This window comes from Theobroma cacao, chromosome 7 (assembly GCF_053813885.1).
Source record: "Theobroma cacao isolate CCN51 chromosome 7, ASM5381388v1, whole genome shotgun sequence".
Lineage (NCBI taxonomy): Eukaryota > Viridiplantae > Streptophyta > Magnoliopsida > Malvales > Malvaceae > Theobroma > Theobroma cacao.
In genome coordinates, this window is record NC_142645.1 from 193,390 (window position 1) to 214,125 (window position 20,736).

The following is a 20,736-nucleotide window of genomic DNA, read 5'->3' on the forward strand; positions in this document are numbered from 1 at the left end:
ACCAATAAGTCAAATACTTGATAAACTTTATCTTTCAACTTCCCTTTTTCCTTTGAATCAATCAAGAAGTTTAAAGGCAAATTGACTGCTGAATGTGGCATTCTTTTCTGCTGTATGATGAACTTGATACATCTGTAGATTTAGCTCTATTTTGAAAAGCTCGATATGTCTGTATAATCCAATATCAAGCTTGGAGTTCATGAAATTCATTTGCTCTATAAAAACCAAGCAATAAACCTAAATTTTCCAGCAGACATAATATGTATAGTTTTCCTCTATGGTCATGAAGTGATTGCAGTGAACTGCTATCCTAATTTTGCACTAATAAGCCCTTGAATCGACCCTATCAAGCCTACTATTGTCACAAGCAAGCAAACAGAGCTGAAACTCCTAAGAACGATCCATTTTCTGGTCCAGGGTTGAATTTTCTTCTGCACAAAGTACATTTCCACTGGAAAATATATAGCCAAGGGCCAAAAGTTCAATGCCCCGAGCACTCCTAAAACCTGGTTGAAGTATGGGAAGATCATTGCAAGAATAGTCGTGGATGCAACATAGGCTGTTCGAAAGCATATCTTGAAAAGATTAATCTGAAACGTAGGCAACAATGGGAGTTTGAATGTATAGAACTTATTCACAAATCCACTGCCTGGGAACTTCTCAGTAAACCATCTCTCCACAAATGCAAACACTGGCTGACTGTAAATCTGACAGGAAAAACAGGAGGTGAAAAATGATTGTAAGCAACAGTATCAATCCCATTAACACTGCGAGATATGTTCCAAGATTTAAGGAATTGCAATCTAGCATGCACAAGTACCTGATATCCTCCCACCAGGTGAAGAACAATGCAAGCATTAGCAAAATCAATGAGCCAGTAAGGCTCGTAAAATCCAAATCCTGTCAAGAGATTTCCAGGTGTGTTGTTGCCAAAGGCAGCATATCCGAAGCATCCACAACAGAGGTAGAAGAAGGTTGTTACAAAGATTGAAATCATTGAGGCCTTTTTCATGGTCTTGTTCTCTGGTGGAGGTGACCTCAAAGTATCCTTCATTCAAACAATTCTATGATTCAGTTTAACATCCCAGGTACGAGAGTGGTTTCTGCTTGAATGGTGAAAATTTCTTGTTTTTTGAAAGAAATGAAGCCATACCTGTATTTCTAGAAGAATGATTGAATATGGGTAGGCAAAAGCAATGTCTCCAAGTGCCTGGAATGATAACCATAGTTTATCAGCAATACTAGCAGCAGGCACTCCAGTTATACTCCCCTTAATCTCTCCATTTTCTGCCATTGGAAACATAAGTCTTAAATGAGTTCTATTGTCTGATAAACTCAGGATATCAAAAATAAAATATAACTTTTGAGTTATAGATTTTTGTTTGTTGTTTTGACTAAGTCAGATAGTTATATTAGTGCCATACAGATAGATAATTTACCAATTTCTTCTCAGGTCTCAATCAGTAATAGAAATATGAGATTGGAATGTCTGATGGGGCATCAGTAGGTTTGAATAAGTAACAGAAATGAGGAAATTTGAGTGCAAATTCACAGCTGTACCTATCACTTGTGCAAACCCAAGTCCAAATCCTATGAAAGAGTAAGTAAAAGACATGATTGCAGCAACCACTGAAAGCCATTCCATGTTGTGGAAATCTGGTATCTGTGACATTACAACCTGAACAGCTCCAAACAGCAGCATATAGGGAGTATCTCCATATGAACATGGAGCATTATGCCCTTCTCTGTGGTAACAGTTTGATTTCTGAATTGCTCTGTATTAGGCCAAAATGAAAAATAAACATAAAACCATTAATCTTCAGGATCCTTATTCCTTATCAATCTGAAGCCATTACAAATTAACAGTAAAGAAAAGTAGGGAAAAAGGAGAAAAGATAGAGTTGTGTCGACCTCAGGATTTCTTAAATACTAAATACAAAATCTACACTTTTCACTGCAAAGAGCTGATAATACGATGATATATGATGGGGTATAAGGGATTCACCAAGTACCTCATACAGGTTGAAGTTGTAATTACATAAGCAATATCAGTCCCGTACAGGCTCAAGTTTTGAAGCAAAGCACACAACCATGTCCGTTTTCTACCTGAACTATCAGTTAACCATATCAGACTTCACAGGATGATACCTACTAAAAGGATAAAAGCACTTCACTCGATCAGAGTTCCTATCATGGAAACTAGAGAGGGATTTTAACAAGAAGAAAGAAGAGTGAAAGTTTTGCTTTTAACTACCGAGATACAGTCTAACAGCATCCATGTAAGACTTGTTTCGTGTTCCATCGTTGGACCGATAACAATCAGAAAGAAGGAAGGCGGAAACATAGGTCATAGTAGCAAAAATGAGCAGGGCAGTAGGCCCTGCTATCCATCCTAGCTGTGAAGTACTCCATGCCAGGGACAGAACTCCAGAGCCGATGACAGCAGTGATTATGTGAGCAACGCAACTCCACAAGGTTCCTGATGAATCGAGTTCCCACACACACCGAAAGATTAATTTCAAAGGTTGGACGAAAAGAAAAGCATCAATAGTACTAAATGAAACGCAGTAGTCGTGAGAGCGCCATTACCAGTTCTTGCTGGATGACCATCTTCGTCACAGCCGCCATTACTAAGCTCGAGGAAATGCTGAACTGCCATTGTATTCCAGTTCAAAGTAGGCGGTGGAATATTAATGAAGCACAAGCCCTTAAAAAAGCTGTCTATGGAGTACTATCTGTTACTTGTCTCTCTCAAATGGATTCACAACCCCTCCGTCTTTTGTTTGACTCCTTGATTTGAGTAAGTTATTTGATCACGGAAAAACACTTCAATGAGCGTCACTCATGAGGCGGTTTCTTCAATATAGACGACAAGATCCAGCTTATATAAACACTGCCCAATTTAGCAACTGCTTGAAGCAATTGTAAGAAAAGTGGAAGGGGAACTTTCAAATCTTAAAAGTTTTTCCTACTCACCTATCGTTCTTGATCATATGATGACATGGGCTACTTGGACAATTCAAGATAAACGTTTCTTTGCTTTCACTCTGGGTCCTCTCTCTTACTCCCTGGGCTCACTCCTCACTCTGCAAACCACAAAGTGAAAGGACCTCATATGTAGACGGTGAATTCTCAGAAATTGTGGTAAGAAATTAAAAAATGAGATGCAAGAGAGTGTAAGTTAATCGACACCCAAAAACACAATAATCTTACCAGCTAGAGGCTGGAAGAGATGAGCCTTGACCTTGAACCTATGTGTAGTAACTGCTTCACTAGCAGAAAATATTTTGTGTGGTCTTAAGCTAGTTTGCCTAACTGATTAGTTCTTGCCCTCCCACATACGTAATTAAGTAATGGGTTGTCATTCTTGTTGCAGTTCCTCTCACTGTTCCTATTACAATTTATTGATCGTATATGAGCCACAACATAGCTTTAGAATCTTAGGATTGGGAAGCAGAGGTAGGTGGGCGGTTAGTTAAAGTGAAAAACAAGGATCTAAATCAAGATCAGCTTAGTTTCCATGAAACTTTAGGTGCCACTCTTAATCGATAATCGCTCCATCACCACCTACCTTTCTTCGGGATCTTTCGTTCTTAGTACTGGTAACTTTCACTTGTTCCCTTACTACCTTTCGTTTCAGTTGAAACATTGAGAACTTTGATTCCAGCAGGCAACAAGCTTAGAATTCATGGCAAAGGTTTGTTGGAGGGGTAAAAAGCTATGTCGAAAGCCTAGACGAGATTAGTCATCCTAGTTGTTGCCTGTGGCTGTCGTATTTAAGCTGAAAATGAGAGACAATGAAAGGAGACCACGTAATCCGACAACATGCAATCATGTGAGAAGGGAATCTCTTCCTCATGGTTGTACTCACATTCTGCTTCACAGAAACCAGAAACAGATATGCGAAAAAGCATTTAATGATCTTTCTAAAAATACCCCACAGATTAATGTTCCCCTTGCTTTGCATTAATTAACAACAGCAGGTCCTTATCTAAAACATCCTCTCCCATTCTTGTGCAGATGGGGCTCCGGAGGCCTTATTGACTGTGAAACAAGAACAGATATATTCACTGCTTTTGCATTTGTTACATTTCCTTTTGATGGGATATCCCTGAATCCCCTATGATGAATGGGGAACTACTTATCAAAGTAATACTAAGATGTTTCATATGAAAAGAGAGGAAGAAAGAAAGAAAAGTCTGGTCATGCTCATGCTAGAATTGCTAAAGGTGTCAACGGACAAATTCTGCCGAATTTGCTGAGCAGGTGGGTGAGGTAAACAAAAGTTGATATAGAAGTTAGAAAAGGCCCCATGATTGCCCAATTCCCACACTAGTTGCAATTTCTGCTGTCTGTCCTGTCCTATGCATCGTAATAACTAATAATTCAATCAAAAGGGCCAAAGTTTTCAAAAGGGTCCTTGAATACAAATTGCTTGATGGTTTTGGTCCAAGAAGAAAACTCCAAAAATGAAAAATTTATCATGGCTCCACTTGAGCTGCTGATTTGAGCCCACTAGAAATGAAAGAATGGACCATTGTACAAAGTTTTCATGGTTTGGTGCTTGATTTCAGCCTGATCTAGATATTGACAGAAACTCTTTTTTTTTTCTCTTTTCTTTTAAAGAGAAAAAACAAAAACCAAGATTAAGAAGAAGAAGCCATATATCCACACCTACATGAATGATGGATCTGTATACTCTTCTGATTCAATCAAAGTAATTAAAGAGAGAAAAAGAGTAAGAAATTTAGATCATACTTGATGCTAGAAGCAGAGGTGATGATATAGGCGAGTGCATTCCCATACAAGCTCTCTTGTGCAATTACTCCACACACTTTGTGGCTCTTCTCTCCTGCATGCATAATGTTTCTTTTCCATTACTTTTTCCTTCATACATGTATATATTCACCAAAAGTACTCGAAGTTGGAAAAAAAACCCATCAACCTTTCAATGTAGAAGAAGACAGAAACCATGAATGCTTAACCACTATAAATCACAAATGGCACTGGTCGAGATGTGGAGTAAAGCATTTGTTATTTTGCTTCACTATTTAACATATATTCTATCTACTCCATTACCGATATATATTAATCTAAAACATGTCGATATATATATATATATATTCATCTTATTCTAAACAAACGAATCAGAGAATATTGGCTTGTATCAAACAGACAAATACCACAGAAAAAGAATGCAGACGGAACAAGTGAACAGTATAAAAAGAGCATAAAAAGAAATATTTCTTGCATCAGACCCCCACAAACTTGCAAGAGTAGTCAAAGTAATGAAGTTTAGCGCAAGAAGCAATCTTGTCTTATATATAGACTAGTGTAATAGTAGTATCTAGCATGATTTGAGCAATGTTTACAGGTCACAAATCAAGCGGCTATTGAGCAAAAAATACAAATCATAGGGCTCTCTACGTGCAGATTCCTTACACTAATCGTCTGTCACACTTTATATTTCTTTAAATAATAACAAACTGGGCCAAATAGAGTAGAGTTAAAGTGCAAGGTGTGCGTCAAAACTGATGGTGAAACAAGGTAAAGGTAAAAAAAAGTAGGGGGAAAACGTGAAACCACTGCTTTTTTTGCTTACCCAAATACAATTTGACAGCATCCATGTAAGATTTGATTCTGATGGGACCATGTTCAGGGTCAGGATACATGTAGCAGTCACATAGGAGGTTGGTAGAAACAAGGGTTATGCCTGCAAAGACAAGCATGGACATGGGGCCTGCAATCCATCCTAGCTGAGCAGTGCTCCACGCAAGAGATAGAACTCCTGCCCCTATCACTCCTGTTATGACGTGTGCTGTTGCAGTCCAAAGAGTCCCTTCAGAAGATGTCAAAAGTAAATTAAAAAAATTTAGCCCCAGAATATGGAAAAAGATAAACAAAGTGTATTTATTATGTATAATTCAAATGGTTAGCCAAAACCCAAAGTAGATTAGGCATGGGCAAGAGCTAGAACTATGGGAACTGGAATCATTGATTGCTTTATGAAAGATCCAAATGAAGTAGTTGAAAATCTGCCTACTCTTAACTAGGCAAATTTGGGCAGTTTTTCCACCACAAACTAATAGTAATAAAAAGAAGATTAGGCAGATTGTACCAAAATCTGGTTCTTTGTAATTGCCACAAAGTTAGCAGTCAATTCTTAAGCCTTTTTTTTTTCTTTATTATCATATTCAATTCTCACAGGTTCAAGCTGCAGTAATCATCATGTATATGGGCATTGTACATGCCTGCCCCTCTAGAAGTCTATTACCAGATGTACAAAAAAAGACATGCATGTACAAGACAGATGGAAAAGGTTCAGTTCTCTAATTACTATTATGTAGACTTACTTGTTCATGAATGACGAACCATATGCTATAAGACAACATCCCAATACTGGAAGCAGTGAGTGAAAATTCATGACAACGATGATGACTTGTACTAAACTTGTAATGCTGTAATGTTTGAAATATGGTAGGGCAGCTTATGTCATTATCAAAGGTTACTATCTAACTTGATACTTGCGTGTTTGGAAAACTCAAATATCTCTCTTTCAAACTGCAACTACCATTCAAGCAACTAACTAAAAACACATTTGCAGAATCAACTAACGGTTTCGTACATTAAGCATTTTTCCCTTTTTTGGCTGAAATCACAGTAACTTGAATAAAGAAAAAACCCTTTCTCCTTGAAAGACGACAGCAGTTAAAGTGGCAGAACAAAAGATGATATGATTGATCAGAAAACAAATCAAAAGGGTCTCATGTTTTCTATCTCCTTGCAATGTTTTCCAATACAAATTGGAGACATGAAAGCAATGGACTGTATATCCTTAAGAGTCACCAGGAAAAGAAAGGAAGGAAGAAAGAAAAGGGTCATCAGTTAAAGAATACCTGTTCTTTCGACAGGCCATGCTGATACCTCAGTGCTTGAGGAAGAACTTGCCAGCAATGGAGACTGGTTGTCTTCTCCTTCTTCCCCCATGTTTCTTATTCAACCAAGAACTGTCTTTTCGAACAGAAATGCTCGAGAATGAAAGGAAAGAGAAGTTAACGAGAGAAAAGGCAGACTGACAGGCTAAAGCAAGGTGGTTATAGGCAGTTGATATAAGTAATACGATGTACATCGAATCATCCGGATATGATGATTGCTCAAAAGTTCCTTTTATCTCATTGAACCTCAAACTATATCAATTAAGTGAAGAAATGTCAGACATGTTGAAGGTTTGGTAAGGTTAGTGAGACCAGATTTTTTAGTTTGACAAGATCAGCAATCCAAGCCACCTTAGATGTTTGAACACTATGAACATCACATATATATATTATATATATATATTTCTGTCATTGTCAAGTAAAATGTCAATTAACTCAACTACTCAAGCAGTCAGTCCAGCTCCTGTATGATAGTCCCTTCACATGTCTACTAGTCTTATACAGATTGAGAAAGAAAGTCAGACTGATTTGTCATTTGCTTTTTCCTTTTTTTGTTTTTCCCTTTTTGTTGCATCAATTTATATGACAAAATTTGCCTTAAATACATAAGAAATACATAAGTGTTAAAGTTGTGTGATTGGCTCTGTGGGTGTTGGGCAGGCAAAGGCGACTTTGGGTCCAAACCTTAACTTTTTGAGCCCTTGCCCTGCGGTTGAATCAAGTTTGGGTTAAAATTGGGCTTGGTCCATGAGATATTTGGTTCATTCATCAAGTTAGTTTACCTTTTTTTTTCCTTCATTATAAGAGCTTAGTTTGCATTTTGGTTTTACATTAACCTCAAATTCTCATGAATATCCTCAGCAGAAAGAAAGCCACTGGTGTTTGACATGAAAGTTATACATTTTTGACAGGAGAGGCAGTGTTTTAAGTCACCTGTTGGTTTCTGCACAAATTGAAAAAGTTTTAACAATTTTCATCCATATTATAGGCAGTAGATTCATATCTCAATGCCATTCTAGTTAAGATCAATGGAGGGTTCAATTCCTGGCTATGAATCCTTCTGCAGTATACAAAAGTGCTAGAAAATTAAAACCAAGGATTTCATTACAAGCAATTCCGCAGTGAAGCAAAGGGAAGGCTGTTCAAAAGAATTCGAATTACATAAGATCAAAATTCAAAGAATCCTTCTTCCTACGGTATACGTAGTCTCTAATTCGCCATCTGCGCAGATGTTGGCATCAAATGCAGAAGAACATAATGAGCAAGACACTCGTTCAATAATATTAAGTGAACAAGCATAAGCAACTGGAAAAAAATGGAATATTCTGTGAACAAAGGTATTTACAGCAGCATGTGGGACGAACTTCTTTGGAATCCACCGCCTTTCTCTCTCTAGGTTCAAAATTCCACCCCTTAATTTCTCGATTGTTTCATTGATTACGTTTTTGGTCGCTTGCTTTCGCCTGTAACATTGAATCAATTACAGTACAGTAACTACAAGAAAGTCCGTACTATATACCAAAACAATAACAGCCATGAAAGAGAAACCAAAAGAGAGATTTGGAGCAGTTAAATGGAAGAACTGACCAGTTGATAAAGGATCTTCGTGTACAAAGAAACTTGCAGCTACTATCAGATAGCAAAGAATAAGCATTAATCCTTTGAAGTAGTTAGATGTTCCCTCCTGCAGACAAAGACAAAAAAAGAGTTAAACTTCATTTACTTCCCACTGCCTTCCAGCTAAACTAGTCTTCCGAGTTGCATTTTCTTTTTCTTTTGCATTTTTCAAGATTGCTTTCATTCTTGATTACAATACCCATTACTAGAGTAGAAAGCATTCTTTTCCTAAGTTCTTGATATACCAACCTGCAGAAAGAAGGCTACAACTATAACAGTTATGAACAGGGTTGCTGTCTCAAAAAGCTGGAAGTTCAAGTCCATTTTACACCCCATCATCCACCCAATAACCACACAAAAGGGAATCTGCAGATTCAACAAGATAACCAAGGCAAAACAAACAAATTAACAATACTAACACATTAACAATACTAACACATTAACCATAAAAAAAAAGAAAAAAGAAAGAATAAAATGTCAGAAGCTCCAATCAAGCAAACAGAAATAGAATGACACATTGCAGCCAAGCATCATCACCAGCTTTTTGCAATTTCAATCAAAGAATCTGCCTATTTGCTACCAAAGCCAACAAGTTGCAACTATTCATGGCAAAGAAGAAACATGGAAATCTTCAAAAGTATCGGCCAACATAACTTGGTAGGTTTTGGTATTAAACAAAGACATGATCAAATCCGTTACATGAGCAACAGCCAGGGGCATCTCTGGTAAGATCTTGATAATTATAAACAAATTAAACTTTGCACTGGTCATATATAATGAGTGGAAATTGCTAAATAATTGACAATAATGAGTCACCCCTAACTAAGAGACCACATATTATATGAACGGAATATGTGCTTCAGTACTTGGTGCTGACTACTAAGGCAATTGAAGAATAAAGTCAAAAAGTAATTCCAACAAATCCTGACATTAGGAAGTGTATGACATAGTGTAATATCAGCAATACAAAATGGGCACATCCAATGTACAGCACCTACCCCAAACATGGAAATCTGAGTTGATGACCCTATTGCCACTCCCAAGGATATGTCCTGCAAAGAAATTTAATTAATTAGCAAGATATATAGATTTTATACAATGAAAGTTCAGAGAATCACTTACAAGCTTGTCTTTCATGGCAAACATAATAGCACTTGCATGCTCTGCAGCATTCCCAATAATGGGGAGCAAGATAACACTAATAAAGGCAATTGGCACATCCCATGCCTCAGATGCCCCCTGAGAAAGAACAATCAGACAAGAGAATGATCATGTATCATACAAAATCAATTGGCATATACCCTTAAGAATATAATTTAAAAAAAAAAGAAGCAAATCTTGAAAACTTGCTAACTAATAACATCTGCTACTAACAACAGCAGATGCAGACCTTCACCAATTTTACATGCTATTTAAATCAGGGATCCATGTTCAGATTGGTTTAACTATATCCCTAAAGTATGCATCAAATCTAAGGGAAATCCATTCCTTGTGCAGATTCAGACCCACCCTACCAACCATTTGCTCCTAAAAATGACACCAGTGGATGCATATCATGACACCAGTATTTTAACACCAGTGGACAATGTAACATGCACTGATTAATTTGGTAGTGGCTCCGAATTTAAAAAGTTGTTTCTTTGAGTGACTGATGATCTCAAATATTTTAAGCTATCCCTAAGAAGAGGAAAGATTAAGAACCAAATGTTACCTGTATGGTGTCAACCAAATAATCTGATAGGATAGAGATCCAAGCAGTCATGATTGCAAGCCAAATAATTGATTCCCATTTCGAGATCTCAGGAGCTTCATCATCATCATCATCTGACTGCTCCTCATTCTGACTTCCTTCCTGATATCACACCATTTGCCAGACCACTGATTATTCTACAAAAAATGATTGGAGACGGAAAAACAAGACAAACACTTGTTATATTCAAAAGATAACAATAACAATATAACCAACCTCATCAATAGGGACGTAGAGATCTTTTTGACTCTTTAACTGGAAAACTAGGTAGGCAGCATAGGCTAGAAGCATAATACAACTGCTAAATCTTGAAAGAGCCAACTCTGACTTCCCATCATGCCGTTCTGTGTGTGTGGAGTGGAGGACTGCTGGGAAGAGTAGGCCCATGACTGCCATTAACAGCAGTCCTGAATTGACAACAGCTGTGGCCTGAAGGCACTAGTTCAGATTAGAGCAATCAAATAAGAAAAAATAGCAGAAATAAAATCTGCCAATATGCTAATATCATTACCTTGCTAAAAACCTGTTCCTTTCTATGATGTACAAGCCCACCACAAAAGAATGCACATCCAAGAACAAGCAGCATGTTTGACAAAATTGAGCCCAACAATGACAGCTGAACAACACGTATCATTCCAATTTTCAGTGCATAAATTGAAATAATCAGTTCTGTTGCATTCCCAAATGTAGCATTTAGAAGACCACCAACTGCAATTCATTTCAATATTAAAGACCATTACTGACATAAAATTTGTAAATAGCTAATAGACAGAAGATATTGAAGCTGATTTATGCCAGAGACTAAATACATATATTTCAGAGGCAAGCCTAGAGATAATGTAAGACGTGCTAGTGTCGGTTAGGTCAATAGTAAAAGCTTAAAATGAAAGAAGCACCCAATGGCTAATGAGGAAAATAACAAAAATCTCAGGAAATGGAGGGAGGGTGTTTGGAAGATCTGAGCTTTGGATCACTGACCAAAACCGTCCTCTGATCAAGTTGGCATACCACCACCATCTCCCATGAAATAAAAGGGAGGAGTAGGAGGTCAAAATGAGCATTGCCAAATGGTGCTAACAAGACAGACTCTGAAGGCACTTCGGCAAGCAATTTAAAATCAACAAAACTAGTTGCCAAATCCAGATAATAACAAAAAATCCATAAGAATAATTTTTTTTTTAAAAAAAAAATACCTGTAGGTCCAGTGAAGAAAGCTAACTGCCTGAATTCAATCAAATGAAAAAGTAATGTTAGGTGCCAACAGAACAACCGGTAGCATCAAAAGAGCAAATTCAATGAAAGAACATGAATCCTTACTCAGTAGCATAACCCAAACGCTCTGCCAAAGGTGTTATACCTAGTAAGCTTAGAAAGAAGACCCACCCCTGCAATCCACCTCAGCAATTCAACAACTTATATAAAAAAGTACACAAGCAAGGAAAGAGCTCAAAAATAGAACTCACATTATGAGCAGTCGTTTTATGAACCAGGATAGCTAGAGGCCCAAAAGGCATGAGCAAGTTGAGTTTATTTGAGAAAACTACAGTCTTTATGCTCTTATAGACACCATTCCTTATCGTTTTCCTACCACCAACAGGCAAACTACTAGAAAGTGATACTTGTTCAATTGAATCAGTAGAATGTGCCTTCCGAGCATCCATTTCCGGGTTATAGAGGCACTCATCATCGAGATCATCCATTGAACTATGATCTAGTGATCCCATCTGCTAGAGTAAGCATCTTTTCATTAGAAATGCAGACTACAATACACTCAAAAGAATTAGCAACTCAAAATGCATATTCCCCCAACCAAAAGAAGGGTGAAGAAAAACAAAAAGAGTGCTACAAGAGAATGGACAAGGGTAAAGTATTAAAAACGAAGAATTGCGTACTTCAAGGTGGGATACGACCCCCATTTGCAGCTTGTAATCCATCTTCACGTATCAAAAGAGCAATGAGTTCTCCACAGCCATTAACATAAAAAGCATCACAAAATCATGCGCTTGGTTTCTAAATTCCTCAAGGTCTAAATATCATAAGCACAACTGAAATTTGTGCAAAAATAACCCAAAAAAAAAGTATAATATTAGCAAGTATGCTTAACATAACCAGAAATCGCAATAAAGTAATACAATTCCAAATCAAGATCTCATCTTTCATTCCCCTACTATACTTGTATATCAATTCATACTATAATAAAATCAAACTTGAGATTTCGATTACCAAGCCTTATATGCATCTAACAGAAACATACAGCATCAAATCAATCCCTGAAAATATTAAAGGATTCAATTCCAGACAATCAAACGCATAAAACGAAATAAAGAAAGAAACTTTCTATCTTCTTTTTCTTCAAGTGCAGGAATTGCATCAAATATCAATGCCAACACCTAAGAAACAATCCCAGAAACAGAAACACCAACAGGGTAAACCAACAGAAGACCTCTAACGTCAACGGATCTGAGAAAGAACTAACCTTTATTGCAAATCTTTGCAAGCCCTCACAAGGGTATCAATCAGAAACCCCCAGAAACCAAAAAAATTCAATACTTTTCTTGACCGAAAAGAAAAAAAATGGTCTTTTTTTTTCTTTTGGTAAGAAAAAAACAGAAACCCAAGGGCCAAGGCGACCGTACGAATTAGACCAGATTCTAGATTTTAAGCACAGTTTGGTCGGTATTTGTAGTTTAGTAACTTTTGGTACCCCTTTTCTCCGTAGATTTAAGATTGAAAAAACAAAGAAAAAAAATAATAATGTGATAAAGGGGAGATGGGGCAAAGACAGAATTGAGTTGAACCTTCACTAACAATAGATTTAGATTGGACAAGAAAGGTAAAAATCCATGTGTCGTTCCTGACCCTATTCCTATTTTTAATATTAGTAAGTAATATTTAATCTTTTTTCACTAATAAAAAAATGTAAAACAAAATAGAAAATGTCTGAAAAGGAGATCCATTTGCCCTTTTTAGCCTGTTTTTAAAATATCTTCGGGTTTGGGTTTGGGTTTGGAGGGAGTGGTGTAGCTGTTCCCACTTTCTGCTCCCCTTCCAGGAACTTTCGCTCGGCCTGCTTTGATTTGTGCTAAGCTTCGTGGACGCCATTTTCAATTCATTAATCATTAATCAATCACACCATTATTCATTCATTGTTTTGTCTTTTGCTTCTTACGACTTTCCTTGTCCTTCATTCATTCATTATTCCTGCTGCCCACCCCTTTTTGGTTAGAATATTTTGGTTTTTGAACGGTCAAACAGGCTTCTTCATCGTATCTGTAACACTATTGGATTAAACCCATTGCACGGTACATGTACAGATAGTGGGAGAAAATAAGCCAGGCTTGCTGGCTGATGCAGGCGGGCACTTGGAAAAAACAAGCACGTACACCTACATGTCAATTCATTGTTGTCATTTTCTTTCACAATCTGCTGTTTTCATTTGATTGAACCTTTATGAATTTGAAGAAAAAATATGTAAACAAAGGTCATGTTCTTGCTACGTTTGTAAAGCTTTATGAAAAGTTCCATGCAATGAATGCACCAAGTTTTATTTCTGTTGATCTGAAACAGTCACCGGACTGCAGGGCATAGTAAGTTATTTGCTGTCAACACAATAATAGCAATCGTACAAGATAAAATCAGTGAGATTCTATTAGATTACCATTACGATTACTATTACGATGCAGTTAAATTGGTTCTTTGCCGAAACATCAAGTCTAGAATCAATGTTTTCCCTAAGTAGCAAACCTTCCCTAGTTGCTAAAGAAAAGCAGACAGAAATAATGCAACAGGGATTTTTGTCTGTCCATGGAAAGAGATTAGCAGGGCAGCCACCAGCTTCCCATCCCAAGTCATCTAACAGCCCTCTGGTTTGTTGTTCTTGCGACTACTTTCCTGGACAGGTCTTCACTGATCTGCTACACTTTGATTCTCAAATTACTTCAAGTTTTAACAGATTTTTGTGAATTCTGATCGACTTATCTTATACTACATACATTAAAGACAGAAGATTTTTCTGATCGACTTATCTTATACTACATACATTAAAGACAGAAGATTTTTCTTACATTCCTATATACAGATAAGATTTTCCATATACATCTGGAGAAGTCTTAAGAGAACAGAGAATAGACCTCGGCTCCCGTAAAGAGGAGCACTACTCGTTATGCTAGCTAACATGTGTGATGAATGATAGTAGCATAATAATCCATCACCTCTTTCTTCTTGTAGGTTTAGAATTCTACTCCTAAGTAATACCACAGCTTCAATCGATCCTGTTGTTGGTTGCTTATCATCTGCAAAATCTATGAGCGGTTCGATTAGTATGAAGCATGGCTTAAACAATGGCAGGCAGCAGCTATGAAGGCAAACCCAGAAAAGGAGAGAATCATATCAGGCGGACAAAGTGGCTAACCAGGAGGAAGGGTCTTCATGTACAAAGTAACTTGCAGACACTATCAGATAGCTGAAAAGAAGCATTAGTCCCTTGAAGTAATTGGCAGTTCCTTCCTGGAAACAACACATGGTGTAGGTTGAATTACATATTTAACAGAAGAAAGAGTGATGGAGAAACATTGATAGACCTCTTCTCTGACTATCCCTTTGATTTTACCATATTCTAGACTAGAGCTGCAGTCTTCTCTCTTCAGAGTTAGTACATCTTTTTATTTATTCTTATTACTTTTTCCAGTTGGGCTCTTGACATACATACCTGCATCAAGAAGGCTACAAATAGAACAGTCATGACCAGAGTTGCTGTCTTGAAAAGTTGAAAGTTTAAGTCCACCGGGCGCTCAAATATCCATCCGATAACAACTAACAAGGGAATCTGTGGTAAACAATAATGCAAATTTCAGATACATGCTAGGCAAAAAGAACAACAACAGCAGATTTGCAGTTAAAACAAGATAAATGATCAAGCATTCAAACGATGCAACATGGGAACAACCCAAGTTCCCTGTATGAGCTACTAAAGGCTATGGTAGAGGGGCATCTTTGATCATTTCCTGATACATCAGAAAGAAACAACACTGTTGTTTGACTTCTGAACGCAAACTACACGTTCACAAAGGAACTTTTGTGAGATGAAAATCACCTACCCAAAGCATGGAAATCTGCGTTGATGACCCTATTGCTACTCCCAAAGACACATCCTGCAGAGAAATTCAATTAAACTGGAAACGATAAGCTGCAAAAATTTTCAGAAATGGAAAGAAAAATCCCTCACAAGTTTGTTTTTCATGGCAAACATGACTGCGGTTGTAACTGCTGCGGTGTTCCCACCTATGGGAAGCAAGATAACAGTAATAAAAGCGACCGGTACACCCCAAGCCAGAGATGCTTCCTGCAAAAACCAGCAATCAAGACAAAGGTCATCTGTCTTGGAAGAAAGATCTACAAAATATTTTAAGAAAAGGTGATCAGCATATATTACCTCTATGGCATCAACCAGATACTCCGAAAGGATAGAGATCGCAGCTGCCATAAATGCAAGCCAGATCACTGATTCCCATTTAGAGATCTCTGGGGCTTCTTCATCATCATCTAAGTTGTCTCCATTCTGACTTTCTTCCTGATTTCATACCATTTGTCAAACCTCTAACTAATACTATGTCAAAAGAATGGAAGAGAAAAGAGAAAATTAACACTAGGGATGATGGATCACCAGATCATTTAGATTCTTTAACTGGAAAACGATATAGGCAATATAGGCTGGAAGCATGATACAACCACTAAATCTTGAGAGAGCCAACTCTGATATCCCCAAATGCACTTCCTTGTGTGTGCTATGGAGGAATGCTGGGAGCAGTAGGTCCATGACCGCCATCAACAGCAGTCCTGAATTGACAACAGCTGTCGGCTGCATGCAAGTTTAGCTTAGCGTTTGGATGAATAAAAAGTAAACAAAGGAACTGAAAGAAAATCAGAAAGAAATGGCAATATATTAACCTTGCTGAAAACCTGCTCCTTTCTAACAATCCCACCAAAGAAGAATGCACATTCCAGAACAAACAACAGGTTTGACAGAAGTGAGCCACGCAATGCAAGCTGAACAACATGTATCTTTCCAGTTCTCAGTGCATAGATTGATATAATCAGCTCTGTTGCATTCCCGAATGCAGCATTTAGAAGACCCCCGACTGCAAATTTTCATCTCAAAATATCAACTAATACTTAAGGAACAAACTGAAGTTGGCCAGAAACTAGATGTGGATGTTTCTGCAACAAGCACTGATATTGATGTGAGATCCTGTAGAACAAATAAACAATACCTGTAGGTCCACTGTAAAAAGCCAACTGCCTTCAATGAGAGCAAACAAAAATTCAATGTTAGCTTCTAAACCAAACAACCTTTTCTGAAATCGGAAAAGAGTAATTTACAGGGAAAGAACATCAGAATCCTTACTCTGTAGTATAACCTAAACGCTCAGCCAAAGGCATTATACCCAATAAGCCAAAAATAAAGACCCAACCCTGTGATCCAATTCAGCAAATATCAATGGCATGCACATTACCGTACCACTCTATCAACAAAGAAAAGTGTATGATACATATAAAAACTTACATTCTGACCAGTCGTTTTCTGGACGACGATTGCTAGAGGCCCAAAGGGAATCAGCAAGTTGAATTTCTTTGACAGAACTACAGTTTTTATACTCTTGTACACGCCTCTACCTCTACCACCATCTGGCAAACTAACAGAAAATGATTCTTGTTGATCTACAGCATTAACAGAATGTCGAGCATCCCTTCCCAGGTTGTCATCAACCTCATGCGTGGACCTGTCATCTAGTGATTGCATCTGCTACATCACGCATGAACCAGAAATTAGAAACCAACACCACCTCAGCAACTCAAACTGCAGACTGTGTATTGTTTTCTGCACTAAAATACTTACTTCAAGGTGGGATTTGACCCCAAATATTTGCAGCTTGTAATCCATCTTCTTGTGTTTAAATTTAATAATACCAGGATTAGTTCCCTATCCCTGTTGATTAAAGGAGCACCCCTCATTCATTCGCTTCAGTTTCATGGTTTTTCAGTTCTCATCAATGTCTAACTTTTTCATTTTTGAATATATAAAATCATCACTCACGATCTAACGCAGATCATCACGACTAACTTTCAAAAGAAACTCATCGAACATAACCAAAAACATAGCAAATATGCCGAAGATAATCCAATGATATTTCAAATCTAGTAAAGGAATTAAAACCAAGCTTCGGAACTGTAGTTACTAATTCTTCAATGGAAAGGTATTCGACAACATCAAATCAATCCTCTCGAAATGCAATCTTAAAGGAATAAATTAACTCCAAGCAATCAAAAAGCATGCATGTAAAAGCAAACAGTATAAGATTAACACAATCAAAGCACGAAGAACAATTGTTTTTCTTTTTTTTTTTTTGTCATTTTTGACAACTTCCTTTTCAAGTGCACAAATTGCAAGCCACACGTTTCCTACCATCACTCCTACTCCTGCTCAAACTCAAACTCAAATCACTCCCTAAAATGATCCACCCATTACCCTTACCTTGCTGACTTAGTCAACCCATATGCAAAAGCCAAAGTGGTAAAACAGCAGTCTTTTTTTTTGGAAAGGCAGATCTAAAGTAGCAGTCTTGGTCATGTAGTATATACAATTATGAAAGAACAGACTACCGTAGCAAAGCAAAACCAGCAGCCGCATTGGCCAATGGCCGCGCAGAACGTAGCATTTGCATGGAACGCGTAGATCAACTTTGCCACATGAAACATGAAACCAAACCTGCTTGTCAGATTTATGTTTTTACCTTCCTAAAGGAATCAACGTAGACCCTTCTGCTGGAACAAGAACACCTTGACGATATTGGACTAAACACATGTAAAACTGCCCTGTCCCACCGAGAATAGCTTGCTTGCTGCATGCACCAAGGTTCAAGGTGGTTTGCTTTTTCCTTCAGATATGAGAATGGGATGTCTTAAATCAAACTCCGAGTTAAACAGCAGAAACATGGTTTTAAAGTTGGATTCTTTTCACAAATACCCCTCATATATGAGGTATTTTTGATAATAACCTTATTTTGTAATTTTAACTATTTTTAATCAAAAGAAATTAATTATAGACAAAATTACATTTAGTGAAACCGATCTATATGTTTAGGTCTGTGCTTCCAATCGATTCATATTCTTTGAGCTTTTCTTGCCAGACCCTTCATATTTGAAGTATTTTTTACTATAAAGAAAAACCTTTAAGCATTTTGAAACAACTTTTGCTACACGAAGAAAAATCTTTGAGCATTTTGAGTATTTTTATACATTTTCGAGTAAGTTTTTATATATGAAGAAAAACCTTTGAGCATTCTTCGTGCAGTAGACGTATTTGTTGATTATGCTGTTAAATGAAATATGGTGTAATATTTGAAGTTGTTGATTTTATTAAATGAAATTTAGTAGTTTTGGTGGTTTTTAGGCATTACATAACTGATTTTTGGACATCACGTGCTTAGTTTTTAGGTATTGCGTTACTAATTTGTAGATAATGCGTGACTGATTTTTATATATTGCATGATTGGTTGATATGGTATTACGTGACTGGTTGATATGCATTACGTAACTGGTTAGTAAAACATTACGTAAATAGTTAGTAAGGCATTACGTGACTTAAGGCATTACCTAAAAATTAGTCACGCAATGTCTAAAATCAGTTACGCAATGCCTAAAAATTAGATACGCAATAATTAAGTTATGCAATGTCTAAAAATCAGTCTTGCAATATCTAAAAACCAATGACATAATGTTTAAAAACTAATAATACAATACCTAGTAACTAAATTGTCAAAGCCATACAATATTTTAATTTACATATATGTTTAATCAATTTCAACCCCTCAACTTTGAGGTTTTATGAATAAACCAATAAACCTAAGAACGTAAAACATATACCTTGATGTCATCTCTACTCTTTGGGATGACAACAAAGAGTCGGATGGCGAGCTAAATCGTATTTGGCAAGAGAGAAATCAGGATTTAATTTTAAAATTTTTGTCTAGATGGCGGGATAGAGAAAACTGAAACCATTTTAATTTGTCTGAAATTGGTTAAAAGGTATTGTTGTCAAGTTATGTAAAAAATTGATTAAAAATAGTTAAAATTATAATGAAGTGTTATGAAAAAATAACTTAAAAGAACAAATAAAGATAACTTGAAAGAATAATTAAAGAAAAGAAAGAAAATATTTAAAAGAGATTTTATTGAAGTATGTGATTACAAATGAACCGAGGGACCTATTTATAGGCAATTAACCCCCTTATCTTGATAGAGTTTACAAGATGAAGATAACACTTAGGGATAAGATAGATTAAATCTTAATCCAACTTAATTTACATCAAATCTAGATATAGATAACATAAATGGATATTTACAAAATATTCATAACACTCTCCTTTAAATATCCATTATATTAAAAATATGTCTCATAAAACCTTATAAGGAAAAAACCTCATGGGAAAAAATCAGAGCAAAGGAAAGAGAGTACATAATTCTTTTCAAGAATACGCTTTTGAAATATTACCTCATTAAAAACTTTATCAAGAAAAACTAAGTGAGAAAACCTTGATGAAGGAAAAGAGTATAATGCATATTTTACTTCCACTGCATTATTTAAAATCTTTAAAACAACGCATTCCAATTTTTTGTACCAATTTTTTGAATGTTGCAGTAGGAAGGGCTTTAGTAAATAAATATGCTAGATTGTCATTTGAACGAATTTGTTGAACACTAATATCACCATTTTCTTAGAGATCATGAATGAAGAAGAATTTTGGTAAAATATGTTTTGTTCGATTGCCTTTAATATATCTTTCTTTTTACTGTGCTATACAAGCAGTATTATCTTTGTATAATATTGTTGGAATTTCTTTTTTAGTTGACAAGCTGCACACTTCTCGGATATGTTGAGTTAGAGATCTTAACTATACACATTCATGACTTGCCTCATGAATTGTTAAAATTTTTGCATGGTTAGAAGAAGTAGCATGTCAAACCCTGCTTTGTAAAATAATTATTACGTCATTTACATGCTCGATAGAATGTTTGTATATTTAGGAAGTTCGAAAAATTGTTAAAAGACGATATTGCCCCTAATGGTACCATTGAGTCGATTAAGCCTCGAACTAGTTCAAATAGGAATTTTAAGGTGAAATTAAGAGTTTCACAGTTCAGGGATGACTCAAAATGGTAATTCGGAGTTTGAGGATCAATTTGGAGTCAAACCGAAATTTTCACTATCTAGGGGCAAAATCGTAATTTTTCCACTCACGGATAAATTTTGAGATTTTGAGAGAATTTAGATCACATTTGACAAATTGGAGAATGGTATGAGTATAAGGGATGAAAAATATATCTATGGGCAATTTTTTAGTTTTTGGGGCAAAAATGTAATTTTTCACTTTACGG

At 36.5% G+C, this 20,736-nt stretch overlaps 3 protein-coding genes across 14 annotated transcripts; all 3 read right to left on the bottom strand.

Annotated features, from left to right (window-relative positions):
• Positions 1-26: 26 nt before the first annotated feature.
• AAP7 (amino acid permease 7) lies at positions 27-7,186 on the bottom strand. 6 transcript variants are annotated; one of them, XM_007020286.3, is made up of 9 exons: positions 3,214-3,746; positions 2,977-3,086; positions 2,590-2,881; positions 2,255-2,479; positions 2,013-2,106; positions 1,561-1,775; positions 1,154-1,287; positions 821-1,048; positions 27-707 (listed from the first exon to the last, which is right to left on the bottom strand). In XM_007020286.3, exons 3-9 carry the CDS (start codon positions 2,657-2,659, stop codon positions 306-308), a joined length of 1,368 nt encoding a protein of 455 aa, XP_007020348.3. In that variant the 5' UTR covers positions 2,660-2,881; positions 2,977-3,086; positions 3,214-3,746; the 3' UTR covers positions 27-305. The 6 variants fall into 6 exon arrangements, with proteins under 6 accessions (XP_007020348.3, XP_007020347.3, XP_088664448.1 ...); XM_007020285.3 differs by having other exon boundaries at positions 2,590-2,893; XM_088808322.1 differs by lacking the exon at positions 3,214-3,746 and having other exon boundaries at positions 2,977-3,207.
• An 828-nt stretch (positions 7,187-8,014) lies between these two features.
• Positions 8,015-13,168, bottom strand: LOC18593189 (vacuolar cation/proton exchanger 5-like). Of its 4 annotated transcripts, none has more exons than XR_001928880.2 (14): positions 12,779-13,168; positions 12,195-12,347; positions 11,766-12,029; positions 11,620-11,687; positions 11,496-11,524; positions 10,814-11,010; positions 10,519-10,731; positions 10,264-10,404; positions 9,675-9,791; positions 9,551-9,604; positions 8,802-8,918; positions 8,523-8,619; positions 8,281-8,398; positions 8,015-8,156 (listed from the first exon to the last, which is right to left on the bottom strand). XR_001928880.2 is itself a non-coding variant. In XM_088808323.1 (14 exons), exons 3-14 carry the CDS (start codon positions 12,234-12,236, stop codon positions 8,373-8,375), a joined length of 1,365 nt encoding a protein of 454 aa, XP_088664449.1. In that variant the 5' UTR covers positions 12,237-12,347; positions 12,526-12,572; positions 12,779-13,168; the 3' UTR covers positions 8,015-8,372. The 4 variants fall into 4 exon arrangements, 3 of the variants coding, with proteins under 3 accessions (XP_088664449.1, XP_017980644.2, XP_017980645.2); XM_088808323.1 differs by adding an exon at positions 12,526-12,572 and having other exon boundaries at positions 8,015-8,398; XM_018125155.2 differs by having other exon boundaries at positions 8,015-8,398.
• Positions 13,169-14,342: 1,174 nt separating this feature from the next.
• LOC18593190 (vacuolar cation/proton exchanger 5-like) lies at positions 14,343-18,251 on the bottom strand. 4 transcript variants are annotated; one of them, XM_018125246.2, is made up of 13 exons: positions 18,093-18,251; positions 17,198-17,287; positions 16,865-17,101; positions 16,706-16,773; positions 16,572-16,600; positions 16,249-16,439; positions 15,965-16,159; positions 15,734-15,871; positions 15,527-15,643; positions 15,399-15,452; positions 15,011-15,127; positions 14,714-14,808; positions 14,343-14,594 (listed from the first exon to the last, which is right to left on the bottom strand). In XM_018125246.2, coding segments are annotated over exons 2-13 (1,287 nt in total). In that variant the 5' UTR covers positions 17,243-17,287; positions 18,093-18,251; the 3' UTR covers positions 14,343-14,593. The 4 variants fall into 4 exon arrangements, with proteins under 4 accessions (XP_017980735.2, XP_088663945.1, XP_088663946.1 ...); XM_088807819.1 differs by having other exon boundaries at positions 16,865-17,104; XM_088807820.1 differs by having other exon boundaries at positions 14,343-14,603; positions 16,865-17,104.
• Positions 18,252-20,736: the final 2,485 nt, after the last annotated feature.